Raw genomic sequence first — 14,676 nt, 5'->3', positions numbered from 1 at the left:
GGATCAATACTGGGCTGTGTCCCCCTCTGTACTTGGTGCAGAGGACTCCCATGGCTGTCCCATTCTGCATCAGCCCACCAGGTAGGACTGCCCAATGCAGCTTGCCCTGAGCATGGGGGATGAGTGCCAGAAGATGTTAACAGAATTGCTCACAGTCTCTGGCTGGGGTTTCTCTGGCTCTTTGTCCTGTACTTCCCTGGATGCTGCTCAGGGCTTCCCTGCTCTGAAGCCCCAGAACAATTGATTTGGACAGTTTCTGACTGACAGTTCACTGCTTTTGGGAGAGGAGTGTGCCCTACAGCTCCCTCCCTGTTCCTTCATTTTCCCAGAAATCTCTCTCAAATTCATCTTTGAAGAATATTTCTCAGGGGAAAAAAAATCCTAGCCTGACAGTAATCTTTCCTCACATGAATATAATTCCATTCCTTTTTGGCCTCCGTTATTTCTGTTGAAAAGTCAGCTTATGTTGCTTCTTTAAAAGTAATATGTTGTGTTTTTTTCTGGTGCTTTAATAAAACCTTTGGTTTTTCAATAGTTGGATGATGATTTGCCTAGGTGTAGCTTTCTTTTTCTTTTTTTTCTGTATTTAATCTTTTTTATTGTATACTATAACATATACAAAGCAAAGAAATAAAAAATAAATAGTTTTCAAAACATTCTTCAAAAAGTACTTACAGGACAGATCCCAGAGTTTTGTCATGGGCAACCATATGATCCTCTCATATTTTTCCTTCTAGCTGCTCCAGAATATAGGAGGCTGGAGGACTTAAATATTTTATCATCACAATCAAATTTTTTTCCTTCTTTTTTGTGAAAAATAACAAATTACAAAAAAGCTATAAATTTCTAAGCACAACACCACAATTAATTGTAGAACATATTTCAGACTTTGACTTGGGCTACAGTTCCACAATTTTAGACTTTTACTTCTAGCTGCTCTAAAATACTGGAGACTAAAAGAGATATTGATTTAAGGATTCAGTATTCATATTCATTTGTTAAATCCTGTCTTTTATGTATAACTCCACCATCACCTTTAATCTTTCCATACCTCTCTTTAGGGTTGTTTGGGCTATGGCAATTCTAAATTTTTTGTATTGGAAGGGTCTGTCATTAATATGGGGTAGGGAGATGGAACTATCTGATGTTCTGGAGAGGCTACATGAGGTTTCAGGACTTATTTGGACCAGGGACCCATCTGGAGGTTGTAGTTTTCTAGAAGGTTACTCTAGTGCATAGAAATCTTATGGAATCTTATTTATTGCCCTAGGGGTTCTTTAGGATTGGCTGGAATGGTCCTGGTTGGGGGTGGGCAGGTTATGATGGGTAATAAGGTCTTACTGAAGCTTGCATATGACAGCCTCCAGAGTAGCCTCTCGACTCTGAACTCTTTCTGCCTCTGATACTTTATTAATTACACTTCTTTTCCCCCTTTTGGTCAGGATGGAACTGTTGATTCCACCATGCTAGGGCCGGATTCATCCCTGGAAGTCAATCTCCCACGTCACCAGGGAGACTTTCACCCCTGGATGTCATGTCCCACGTAGCAGGGGAGGGCAATGATTTCACTTGCAGAGTTGGGCTTAGAGAGACTGAGGCCACATCTGAGCAACAACAGAGGTCCTCCAGAAGTAACTCTTAGGCATACCTATAGATAGTCTAAGCTTCTCCGCTACCTACATAAGCTTCACAAGAGTAAGCCTCATGATTGAAGGCATGGCCTATTCCAAACTTTGACACAGTATCAGGGGATTCCCTGATAGTAAGGCTTAAATAGTTCCATGTTCTTTCTCCCCTCCTCAGGGGACTTTGCCAACACTTTTTGATTATCTGCTTAATATACTTTAGGATGTATCCAGGCATTACAGTATTTTATATAGGATTAAAGGACTTCTTTCTTATTCTGTGCTTCCTGTAGTTCAGTTGTTCAAATGAGCTATACAGATAGGTTGAATTAGATTATACACTATGGAAAATTTCAGTTCCAAATCAAATAAATCTTTCTTCCGTTGGTCTGAAAAAGTATGTGTTGTTCTAAAATATAGACACTGTCTTCCTTACCCCTATGTTCTGGATTACTTTAACCTGAACTTCTTTGACTTCATTCTTAATCTCTAAATATCAGGTTATATATATAAAATATCCTCTCAAAATCCAGAAATAATCACCTCTCCGGACTTGCTCTAAAAGCTTCCAGTCTAGGCCCGTTTTCTTATAAGCATTTTCCAAAGGTAACCATACCATTGTTGTTTTGTTTCTGACTTATTTTGTCTCACCAAATATCCCACATGTTCATTCACATCGTTGCATGCCTCCCAACTTTGTTCCTTTCTGTAGCAGCACAACCTTTGTTCATAAGTATACACCATCATTCACCAATCTACTTCTCTGTCAGTTTGTCCTTCAGCCACCTGCATTTATCAGGCATTGTGAAGAAGGCCCAAAGTCCACAGTCCATCAACATTCTCAGTTTTAGATAATGTCATTGTTCCCAACAGAAAGAAAATCAATAAACACACCCTCACCAAATAGGAAATCCAAACCTCCTTCTTAACTCTTGTCCCTCACACCATTATTTATCTCTGCTGTTGCTGTGGTAGTGCTGATGATTTCCTTTTGAGTGTACTCATAGCATGCAATAGCAGCTTTCCCCCTCTACCCTGAACTTAACCACTCTTTATACAAGAATCATATCTTTGAAGTGATTCTTACAAGAATTAATTCATATTTCTAATGTGAATCAGTGGAACATGTAGAGCTATACAACCGCTTTCAATCTTGTTCATTTTCAATATAGTTATATTACTTTTAGACCCACTAGAGAATCACTTTTGCTCCTATCTATTCCCTTACATTGAAGTTCAACTTCATTAGCTAACAGTTCACCCATCTCTAGTTTCTTTATTTCTCTAAGTCCCCTATATTCTGTATTATAAGCCTCTGATTATACCTTTACACTGGTCATAAAAGTAGAACCATGCAGTATCTATCCTTTTGTGTCTGACTAATTTTGCTCAGCATTACGTCCTCAAGACTCATCCATCTTGTCATGTGCTTCAGGACCTCATTTTGTCTTACTACTGCATAATATTCCATCGTATGTGTATACCATATTTTATTGACCTGCTTGTCTGTTGATGGGCATTTGGTTTGTTTCCATCTTTTGGCAATTTTGAATAATGCCACTGTGAACATCGGTGTACAAATGTCTGTGTTGTTGCTTTCAGCTCTTATGGGTATATGCCAAGTAGTGCTATTGTCATAGGGCAGCTCATTATTTAGTTTCCTAAGGAACTGCTAAACAGTCTTCCACAGAGGCTGCACCCTTATACATTCCCAGCAGCAGTGCATGAGTGCCCCAGTTTCTCCACATCCTCTCCAACATTTATAGTTTCCTGTTTGTTTGATAGTAGCCATTCTTCTGGGTGTGAGGTGGTATCTCATTGGGGTCTTGAGCTGCATTTCCCTTACAGCCAATGAAAATGAGTATCCCTTCATGTGCTTTTGAGCCATCTGTATTTGCTCTTCAGAAAAATGCCTAGTCATATCTTTAGCCCATTTTATAATTGGATTGTTTGTTCTTTTGTTGCTGAGTTTTATGATTACTTTGTATATACAGGAAATCAAACCTTTGTCTGATATGTAATTTCCAAATATTTCCCATTGAGTTGGCTGCCTCTTTACCTTTTTGACAAAGTCTTTTGAAATGCAGAAGCATTTGATTTTGAGGAGTCCCCATTTATCTACTTTTTCTTTTGTTGCTTGTGCTGTCAGTGTAAAGTTTAGGAAGCTACCTCCTATTACTAGGTCTTGAAGATGTTTCCCTACATTTTCTTCTAGAAGCTTTATGGTGCTAGTTCTTATATTTAGGTATTTGATCCACTTTGAGTTAATTTTTGCGTAAGGTGTAAGATGGGGATCCTCTTTCATTCTCTTGGCAATTGATATCCAGTTCTTCCGTGCTCAATTATTGAAAAGACTATTTTGTCCCAGTTCAGAGGATTTGGGGGTCTTGTCAAAAATCAGTTGACCATAGATTTGGTGGTCTATTTATGCACTCTGGATTCAATTCCATTGGTCAATGCTTCTGTCTTTGTGCCAGTACCATGCTGTTTTGGCTTTATAATAGGTTTTAAAGTTAGGGAGTGTTAATCCTCCCACTTGTTCTTCTTTTTTAGGGTACTTTTAGCTATTCGGGGTCTATTTCCCTTCCAGATGAATCTGGTAGTTAGCTTTTCCAAATCTTCAAAGTAGGTTGTTGAAATTTTAATTGGTACTGTGTTGAATCAGTAGATCAATTTGGGGAGAATTGACATCTTAACTATATTTAGCCTTCCTATCCATGAGCAGGGGATGTCTTTCCACCTGTTTGGATCTCCTTTGATTTCTTTTAGCAATGTTATGTAGTTTTCTGTGTACAAGTCCTTTATGTCCTTAGTTAAATTCATTTCTAAGTACTTGATTATTTTAGTTGCTATTTTGTATGAAATTTTTTTCTTAACTGACTCCTCAGCTAGGTCATTGCTCACGTATAGAAATGTTTCTGATTTTTGCACATTAATTTTATATCCCGTGTGTTCTAGTTTGCTAGCTGCCAGAATGCAACACACCAGAGACGGGTTGGCTTTTAATAAAAGGGGATTTATTTTGTTAGTTCTTCAGAGGAAAGGCAGCTAACTTTCCACTGAGGTTCCTTCTTACATGGAAGGCACAGGGCGGTCTCTGCTGGTCTTCTCTCCAGGCCCCTGGGTTCCAACAACTTTTCCCGGGGTGGCTTCTTTCTGAATCTCCAAAGGCCTGGGCTGAGCTGCAAGTGCTGATGAGATGAGGAATGCCAAGCTGCTTAGGCTGTGCTACATTGCATTCTCTCATTTAAGCACCAGCCAATTAAACATCACTCATTGCAGCAGACATGCCTCCTAGCCCACTGCAGATGTAATTAGCAACAGATGAGGTTCACGTACCATTGGCTTATGTCTGCAGCAACAAGACTAGGTATGCTTACCTGGCCAAGTTGACAACAGAATGTAACTAACACATGTCCACCTCTTGTCAGCTTGGCAACTTCAAGCATCACCTTAAACAGGTGCAAAAAATTCTCTTCTTGCTGTGGACCTGTGAATCTCAAAGCAAGTTGTCTGATGCCAAGATGCAAAGGAGGATATTCACAGGATATAGGTTTTCATTTCCATAGGGAGAAATTGGAAGAACACAGATGTAAAACCTGCAGGGCAAACACCATTGGATTTCGAAGTCTGAAAGTCATTCATCCTTTGGCTTTAGAAAGTGGCAGTCCCACCCTTTCCGAGGGCCTATGCAGTGGCCCGCCTCTTTCCAAATCAACCTTGGGGAACATCGAGGAGACCACCTCTCAGCTCCACTCTCTCCAGGCATCAGGGCCACCCCTGGGCGCTCTGCCATTTCTGGGGCACACGCTCAACCCCTCCATGTGGTGGCAGCCAGGCTCTCCCAGTCCCCCAAGGAGCGTGCTATACCTTCTCCAAGGCCTGACGCTGCACCAGTCTTCCACTGCAATGAGAGGGGAGACTCATCCTCACCCTTCAGGGTAAACTCACCCTCTCCATGTATATGGGTGGGTCCACTCTCTTGGCTGAGGTTTCTTGGCTTCAGACCCAAGCTTCCATGGTTCTCACTCTGCAAACTCCAATCTCTCCCTTTTGTGTCCTCCTTTGTCAAGATTGGCAGTGGTTCCATTTACACCAACATTCTCTTCAAGCACTCCAGGACTTCTTCATCAGTCTCTTCATAGTTCCTCCAAAGTCTTCCCGTTAGCCATACAAAACACCGTTCCAACAGATCTGGTATTTTCAAACCGCAGCAGCACCCCACTCTCCAGTACCAAATCTGTTCTAGTTTGCTAGCTGCCAGAATGCAACACACCAGAGATGGATTGGCTTTTAATAAAAGGGGATTTATTTTGTTAGTTCTTCAGAGGAAAGGCAGCTGACTTTCCACTGAGGTTCCTTCTTACATGGAAGGCACAGGATGGTCTCTGCTGGTCTTCTCTCCAGGCCCCTGGGTTCCAACAACTTTCCCCGGGGTGATCTCTTTCTGAATCTCCAAAGGCCTAGGCTGAGCTGCAAGTGCTAAGATGAGGAATGCCGAGCTGCTTAGGCTGTGCTACATTGCACTCTCTCATTTAAGCACCAGCCAATTAAGTCAAATGTCACTCATTGCAGCAGACATGCCTCCTAGCTGACTGCAGATGTAATTAGCAACAGATGAGGTTCACGTACCGTTGGCTTATGTCCGCAGCAACAAGACTAGATATGCTCACCTGGCCAAGTTGACAACAGAATCTAACTAACACACCGTCCAACTGCTGAATTTGTTTATTAGCTCAAGTAACTTTGCTGTAGATTTCTCAGGATCTTCCAAGTATAGTATCATGTCATCTTCAAATAATTTGGATGCCTTTTATTTCTTTGTCCTGCCTGATTGCTCTAGCTAGCACTTCTAGCACGATGTTTAATAATAGTGGCAACACTGGGCATCTTGTCTTTTACCTGATGTCAGGGGGAAAGCTTTCAGTCTCCCTCCATTGAGTATGATGCTGGCTATCGGTTTTTCATTTATTCCCTTTATCATATTGAGGTAATTACTTTTGATTCCTATCTTTTATAGTGTTTTTATCAGAAAAAGATGCTGGATTTTGTCAAATACTTTTTCAGCATCAATCGAGATAATCATGTGATTTTTCCCTTTCAGTTTATTAATGTGCTGTATTACATTAATTGATTTTCTCGTGTTGAACCATCCTTGCATTCCTGGTATAAACCCCACTTGGTCATGGTATATAATTCTTTTAATGTGCTGTTGGATTTGATTTGCTAATATTTTATTGAGAATTTTTGCATCTATTTTGACTAGGGACGTTGGCCTGTAGGTTTCCTTTCTTATAGCATCTTCACCCGGTTTTGGTATTAAAATGATATTAGCTTCATAAAATGAGTTAGGTAGAGTTCTTTTTTTCTCAATATTTTGGAAAAGTTTGAGTGAGATTGGTGTTAGTTCTTTATGGAAATTTTGATAAAATTCCCCTCTGAAGCCATCTGACCCTGGGCTTTTCTTTGAAGGAAGATTTTTAATGACTGGTTGAATCTCTTTACTTGTGTGAATGGTTTGTTGAGATCCTCTGTTTCTTCCTGTGTCAGTGTAACTTGTTTGTGTGCCTCCAGAAATTTGTCCATTTCATCTCAGTTGTCTCATTTGTTGCCATATAGTTGTTCATAGTATTCTCTTATGATTTCTTTTATTTCTTCAGGGTCTGTGGTAATGTACCTCTTCTCATTTCTAATTTTGTGTATTTGCTTTTCTCTCTGTTTTTCTGTCAGTCTTGCTAGTGGCCCATAAATTCTATTAATTTCTTCAAAGAACCAGCTTTTGGTTTTATTGATTCTTTCTTTTGTTCTCCACCTTCTAGAGCTGCTACAATTTTTGACACACTATATCCGTTATTCAATAAAAACTTATAAGGCAGTACCAAACGACTTAAAGTCAAGAAGACTAGATAGCAGAAACGGACTAAAGGTGATTCAGATACTAAAGTAATCTAAATTCATTTTAAAATTTGTTTCCCCATTATTTATTTTTATTCCATATGTTTTACTCATTTGTTGATAAGGTCGATAAAAGGAGCATCAGACACAAGGTTTTCACAATCACACAGTCACATTGTGAAAGCTATATCATTATACCATCTTCTTCAAGTAATATGGCTACTGGAACACAGCTCTACATTTTCAGGCAGTTCCCTCCAGCCTCTCCATTACATCTTGACTAACAAGGTGATATCTATTTAATGTGTAAGAATAACCTCCAGGATAACTCCTGACTCTGTTTGGACTCTCTCAGCCATTGACAGTTTATTTTGTCTCATTTCTCTCTTCCCCCTTTTGGTCGAGAAGGTTTTCTCAATCCCTTGATGCTGAGTCTCAACTCATTTTAGGATTTCTGTGCCACGTTGCCAGGAAGGTCCACACCGCTGGGACTCATGTTTCCCATAGAGAGGAGGAGGGCAGTGAGTTTACTTGTATTGACTGGAGAGAGAGAGAGGCCACATCCGAGCAACAAAAGAGGTTCTCTTAGGGGTGACTCTTAAGCCTAATTTTAAGTAGGCTTGAACTATCCTTTGTGGGGTTAAGTTTCATATGAACAAACCCCATGATTGGTGGCTCAGCCTATAGCTTTGGTTGTCCGCACTGCTTCTGAGAATCTGAGAATATCAAGAATTCAGCTTAGGGAAGTTGAATTTTCCCCCTTTCTCACCATTACCTGAAGGGAACTTTGCAAATACTTTTTTTTTGACATGGGCAGGCACCGGGAATCGAACCCGGGTCCTCTGGCATGGCAGGTGAGCATTCTTGCCTGCTGAGCCACCGTGGCCCACCCTGCAAATACTTTTTTTTTTTTTCATTTAAAAAAATTTGTATTGATAAAATAATGTACAAGCACTTACATTCTTTTTTTTTCCCCTATTATTTATTTTTATTCCGTATGTTCCTCTCATCTGTTGACAAGGTAGATAAAAGGAGCATCAGACACAAGATTTTCACAATCACACAGTAACACTGTGAAAGCTATATCATTATACAATCATGATACAATGTTTGTATCATTATACAAACATGGCTACTGGAACACAGCTGTACATTTTCAGGCAGTTCCCTCCAGCCTCTCCATTACATCTTGGATAACAAGGTGATATCTACTTAATGCATAAGAATAACCTCCAGGATAACCTCTCGACTCTGTTTGGAATCTCTCAGCCATTGACACTTTGTCTCATTTTACTCTTCCCCCTTTTGGTGGAGAAGATTTTCTCAATCCCTTGATGCTGGGTCTCAGCTCATTCTAGAGTTTTTCTCAATCCCTTGATGCTGAATCTCAGCTCATTCTGGGATTTCTGTCCCATGCTGCCAGGAAGATCCACACCCCTAGTAGTCATGTCCCACATAGACAGGGGGAGGGTGGTGAGTCTGCTGGCTGTATTGGCTGCAGAGAGAGGCCACATCTGAGCAACAAAAGAGGTTCTCTTGGGGGTGACTGTTAGGCTTAATTTTAAGTAGGCTTGACCTAGCCCCTGTGGGGTTAAGTTTCATATGAACAAACCCCAAGACTGGGGGCTCAGCCTATAGCTTTGGTTGTCCACACTGCTTGTGAGAATATCAAGAATTCAACTTGGGGAAGTTGAGTTTTCCCCCGTTCTCACCATTCCCCGAAGGGGACTTCGCAAATACTTTTCCACTCACTGATCAAATCACTCTGGGATTCATCAGGGCATCACCTGGACAAACCAACAAAATCTCATGTCCTATACAAAGTTCCAAGTTAAGGTGTTCAACCAAGTATCTACAGAATTTATATTAGGAGATGCACTAGTCAAAGTATAGATTTGTACCAAATAAACATTTTTTGCTTTAGTCTCACACATTAGTTGAAATTTTAAAATATTAAGTACTATCTATTTTCAGCACACTGCAGTAATGACATTCTTTTGTTCTTCCTCATGCAAAAACATTTTTTAAATTTGTACATTTAGTCACTATCATTATACACTCTAGGCATTCCTAGATTACACCATCTCAATCTTTATCGTCTATCTTTCTTTGTGATTTCATTTATGCCCCAGACCTCCTCCCTCTATCATTCTCACATGCAGCTTCATTCAGTGTTTTAACATAATTGTATTACAGTTACGTAATATTGTGCTGTCCATTTCTGAGTTTTTATATTCAGTCCTATTGCACAATCTGTATCCCTTCAGCTCCGATTACCCAATATCTTACCCTATTTCTATCTCCTGATGGTCTCTGTTACCAAGGAAATATTCCAAGTTTATTCACTAATGTCAGTTCATACCAGTGAGACCATGCAGTATTTGTCCTTTTGTTTCTGGCTAATCACACTCAGCATAATGTCCTTAAGGTCCATTTCTGTTGTTATATTCTTCATAACTTTATTCTGTCTTACAACTGCATAATATTCCATCTTATGTAAATGTCACAGTTTGTTTAGCCAACTGTCTGTTGATGGACATTTTGGCTGTTTCCATCTCTTGGTAATTGTTAATAATGCTGCTATAAACATTGGTGTGTAAATGTCCATTTGTGTCCTTGACCTTGTGTCCTTTGAGTAGAGACAGCATATAGATGGGTCCTGTTTTTTAATCCATTCTGCCAGACTATGTGTTTTGATTGGAGAGTTTAATCCATTAACATTCAGTGTTATTACTGCACGGGTAGTACTTTCTTCTACTTTTTTGCCTTCTGGATTTTATATGTCATATCTAATTTTCCTTCTTTTTACCTTTACTCATAGTCTTCCTTTCTACACTGTTCTCCACACCTCTCTCTTCTGTCTTCGTATCTGTCTCTAGTGTTTCCTTTAGTATTTCTTGCAGAGCTGGTCTCTTGGTCACAAATTCTCTCAGTGATTTTTTGTCTGAAAATCTTTTAATTTCCCCTACATTTTTTTTTTTTTTTTTTTTTTTTTTTTTTTTTTTTTTAAAGGAAAGACAGAGAGAAGGAAGGAAGGATAGAAGGAAGGAAGGAAGGAAGAAAGGGAAACATTTCCAAACATTTTCTTGCTTTATTGTATTTTGTTTTTCCGTTTTTGTTACATGGGCTGGGGCCGGGAATCGAACCGAGGTCCTCCGGCATAGCAGGCAAGCACTTTGCCCGCTGAGCCACCGCGGCCCACCCTCGCCTTCATTTTTGAAGGACAGTTTTGCTGGATATAGAATTCTTGGTTGGCAGTTTTTCTCTTTTAATAATTTAAGTATATTATCCCACTGTCTTCTCACCTCCATGGTTTCTGCTGAAAGATCTGCGCATAGTCTTATTGGGCTTCCCTTGTATGTGACGGATTGCTTTTCTCTTGCTGCTTTCAAGATCCACTCTTTCTCTTTGACCTCTGACGTTCTGATTATTAAATGTCTTGGAGTATGTCTATTTGGATCTAATCTCTTTGGGGTACGCTGCACTTCTTGGATCTGTAATTTTAAGTCTTTCATAAGAGTTGGGAAATTTTCAGTGATAATTTCCTCCATTCGTTTTTCTCCTCCTTTTCCCTTCTCTTCTCCTTCTGGGACACCCACAACACGTATATTCGTGTGCTTCATATTGTCTTTCAGTTCCCTGATTCCCTGATCATATTTTTCCATTTTTTTCCCTATAGTTTCTGTTTCTTGTCGAATTTCAGATGTTCCATCCTCCAGTTTTGAAATCCTATGTTCTGTCTCTCGAAATCTACCATTGTAGGTTTCCATCGTTTTTTTTTTCATCTCTTCTACTATCTTTCATTCCCATAAGTTCTGTGATTTGTTTTTTCAGACTTTCAGTTTCTTCTTTTTTGTTCTTTCCTTGCCTTCTTTATATCCTCCCTCAATTCATTGATTTGGTTTTTGATGAGGTTTTCCATGTCTGTCTGTACATTCTGAATTAATTGTTTCAGCTCCTGTATGTCATTTGAATTGTTGGTTTGTTCTTTTGATTGGTCCGTATCTTCCATTTTCCTAGTGTGATTTATTATTTTTTGCTGGCGTCTAGGCATTTAATTACCTTAATTAGTTTATTGTGGAGATTGCTTTCACTTCTTTTATCTAGGGTTTTCTTGCTGGATGAATTTGTTGTCTATCTGTTCTTTGACATTCCATTCAGCTTTATCTGGACCTTTAGCTTAAGTTGTGTTTAACAGAGGAGAATTTTTCAGTTCTTGTTTTCTTGTTTCTTGTCCTGCTTGTGTGGTGCCTTTCCCACGCACACACTTAAGAGGGTCTACTTAGATATTATATACCCCAGCCAGATTTTCCCAGACCAAACTGGCCTCCTATCAGGAAGAAAGAGTCACCTGCGTCGGTTTTCCCTGAGGGTGAGACCCAGCAGGTTGAAAGACTTTCCTGTGAAGTCTCTGGACTGTTTTTCTTATCCTGCCCAGTATGTGGTGCTTGTCTGACTGCAGGTCCCACCAGCATAAGATGATGTGGTACCTTTAACTTTGGCAGACTCTCCCTGCTGGGCGCATGGTGGAGACAGAGGAGAGGTTGTAGGCTGGTTTTAATGACTTCAAATTACCAAGCCCTGGGGTCTGAATTCCTTGATGGAGGGATTCCACCTGGGTGGGGCTTCACCCCTCTCCTGGGGAAGGCACAAGCTCCAGATAAGCCCCCAAAAGAGCTCACTTCTGCCTATGCCTGGGGCAGGTGCAGCCTGAAAAGTCCTGCCGCTGCATCCAGAGGCAGTCAAGCCTTTGTAGATACACAGCCACAAAAACCTTTGTTTCTTTCTTTTTTTTTCCCCCTTTTTCTGTCAGTCCTGCCCCCTTGGCGCCGGGGCAAAAATGAGCAACCTCCGCTATGATCAGGTTCACCTAAGCTGGGGGCCTATTTTTAGTAGTCAGAATTTGTTAATTAGTTCCACAATTGGCGTTTGATTGTGCCCAGTCCCTGCTGCTGGTAAAGTCCTTTCCTTTCCCCTCTGGGAGGCGGCCTGTGGGGGAGGGGCGCTGGCCTCCGCAGCTTTGGTAACTCACGGTTCTGGGGGGTGCAGCCGGTCCAGCTGGTCCAGACTGGGGTACGCTGTGTGTCCGGTTACTATCGTGGCTCCGGGAACTGTTCTGTACTGTTTCTGGTTATTTAGTAGTTTTTCTGGAGGATGAACTAAAACGTGCACGTTGTTAAGCCGCCATCTTGACCCGGAAATGCTGCAAATACTTTTTTATTCACTGTTCAAATCACTCTGGGATTTATCAGGGCATCGCTCTAGAAAAACCTACAAAATCTCATGCCCTTTTCAAGGTTCCATGTACTTATGATGTTCTGTTAAACTGTCTATATAAGTTATATTAGGAAATGAACTAGTCAGAGTATAAATTTTGTACCAAATAAACATTTTTTGCTTTAGTCTCACACATAACTTTCACATAAGTTAAAGTTTAAAAATATGAATTACCATCTGTTTATATAAAGACTTCTTATTTTAACTCAGGAAATTTTCTCTAAATATAGCCTTAAATGATTGCATCATCCTATTTCTTAATTTTGATTCTTCAAGAGTATTAGTTACCTGTATGTTGTTGTTTGCTTTTTATCTGCATTTTAAAGACTTTCAACGTTTTAATCCTTTTGCCTTATTCCTTGTTATTCTCAGAAAACTATTTTGCATTTTCAATCTCATCTCTTTTGATTTTTTTGCAGTTTCAGTTTCAATTCTGTTATTTTTTGCTAAGATGCAGATTTAAAGTTTTAAATTTTATTTTTCTCTCATTACAATCTTAACTTATCCGTAGGTTACACATGTTGAACCTTGGGTCATATCTAACAAGCTGACGTATTTTGTTTGATTTATGTGATATTTTAATGTAATGCTTAAATTTCAGGAGGGTTTACATTAAAATCTGAATTTATGACTCTTTAAATGTTTAGGATTTTGTATTCTCTTATTTAGGTTGTTTTTACTGGCCTTGGAAGGGATCTCCTGGCATCTCTAATGGGGATCAGTATTTATTTCTGGTTAAGCTTAATCTGTTTGAAATGGTTCTTTTTTCAGAAACAGTGAATGGGAAATTTTAAAACATATATTATTTCCACAGCTCTTCCACTCTTAGCTCCTGCCCTCTGCTAATTTATATATGCTGGAAGTAAAAGGCTGTCTATTTCAACCTCTAAGTATAATCCATTGTTTGGAATTAATGCTTCAGACAGGTGTTAGGTGAGGGAATAGAGAAGGATCACAGAAGCTCTGACTGCTGTTGTAAGCATTTCTTCACCCAGAGAATGTCTTTCCTTATGAGTGGTAATTAAAAGCCTGTGTGGTCCCAAGAGGGAGTAAATAGATAGAAAAATCAAGAGATCTTTCTGTTATCTTAGGCCTTCATCTAAGTTTTGATTTATTAATTATTTCACACTTTTTTCTATTAGGTTAACCTCACATGGATTTATTGAAAGTTTATATATATACTAAAACTATATGCTAAGATTTTTCTAAGTCTTTTTTACTTTGCAGATTTGAGTTCATATTATTGACTGGAGTATTAGAAAGTTAGTAATTGATATCAAATTATTTTTATTGAAGTTTATACTTTTATTTCTACAGGTCCTGCTCAGTCTGGAATTTTATCAGATCGTGAAGTGGTAAATCTCTTTCTTCATTTTACTGTCAACCCTAAACCCCGAGTTGATTACATTGACCGACCAAGATGCTGCCTTAGAGGAAAAGAGTGCAGCATCAATAGATTCCAGCAAGTAGAGAGCCGTTGGGGTTACAGTGGAACAAGTGACCGAATCAGGTATCTGCCATAATGGAGACCTGGGGGCAGGAGTGGGGGCAGTAGACTTTGGCCTTTATTCTCATATTATGGGAGATAATGGACCAACATCTTATTCTATGCTTTGCTTAATACATTTAGAGATTGATACAAGAGTCAAGAATTCAGTGAAATTTTCCTGGTCTCCTCACTGAATTATGAGTGAGGGGGCCCTCCTAGGAAGTGAGTAAAGTAAGAAAGGATTGGGTTGGGCCTTATCTTACAAGAATTCTGTTTAGGGGTCTACTGCTGGTGACCTGTGTTCTAGACCTCAGTTGATCAAATGCTGTTTATACAGACTTAGGGCTAAAATTTTATATTTATTTAGTGTGAGATCTTCATGTAGACATA

At 39.6% G+C, this 14,676-nt stretch overlaps 1 protein-coding gene across 1 annotated transcript in view; it reads left to right on the top strand.

Annotated features, from left to right (window-relative positions):
- BTBD1 (BTB domain containing 1) overlaps window positions 1-14,676 on the top strand; it is a 73,163-nt gene that overhangs the window by 47,148 nt on the left and 11,339 nt on the right. The window contains exon 5 of the mRNA XM_077124324.1: window positions 14,115-14,307. Coding sequence (XP_076980439.1) covers window positions 14,115-14,307 — 193 coding nt within the window. The remainder of the gene's footprint in view (window positions 1-14,114; window positions 14,308-14,676) is intronic.

The sequence above is a fragment of the Tamandua tetradactyla genome, chromosome 12 (genome assembly GCF_023851605.1).
Source record: "Tamandua tetradactyla isolate mTamTet1 chromosome 12, mTamTet1.pri, whole genome shotgun sequence".
Taxonomy (NCBI): Eukaryota; Metazoa; Chordata; class Mammalia; order Pilosa; family Myrmecophagidae; genus Tamandua; species Tamandua tetradactyla.
Note: the sequence above shows the minus strand (reverse complement) of the source record. Positions and strands in the feature narration are given on the sequence as shown.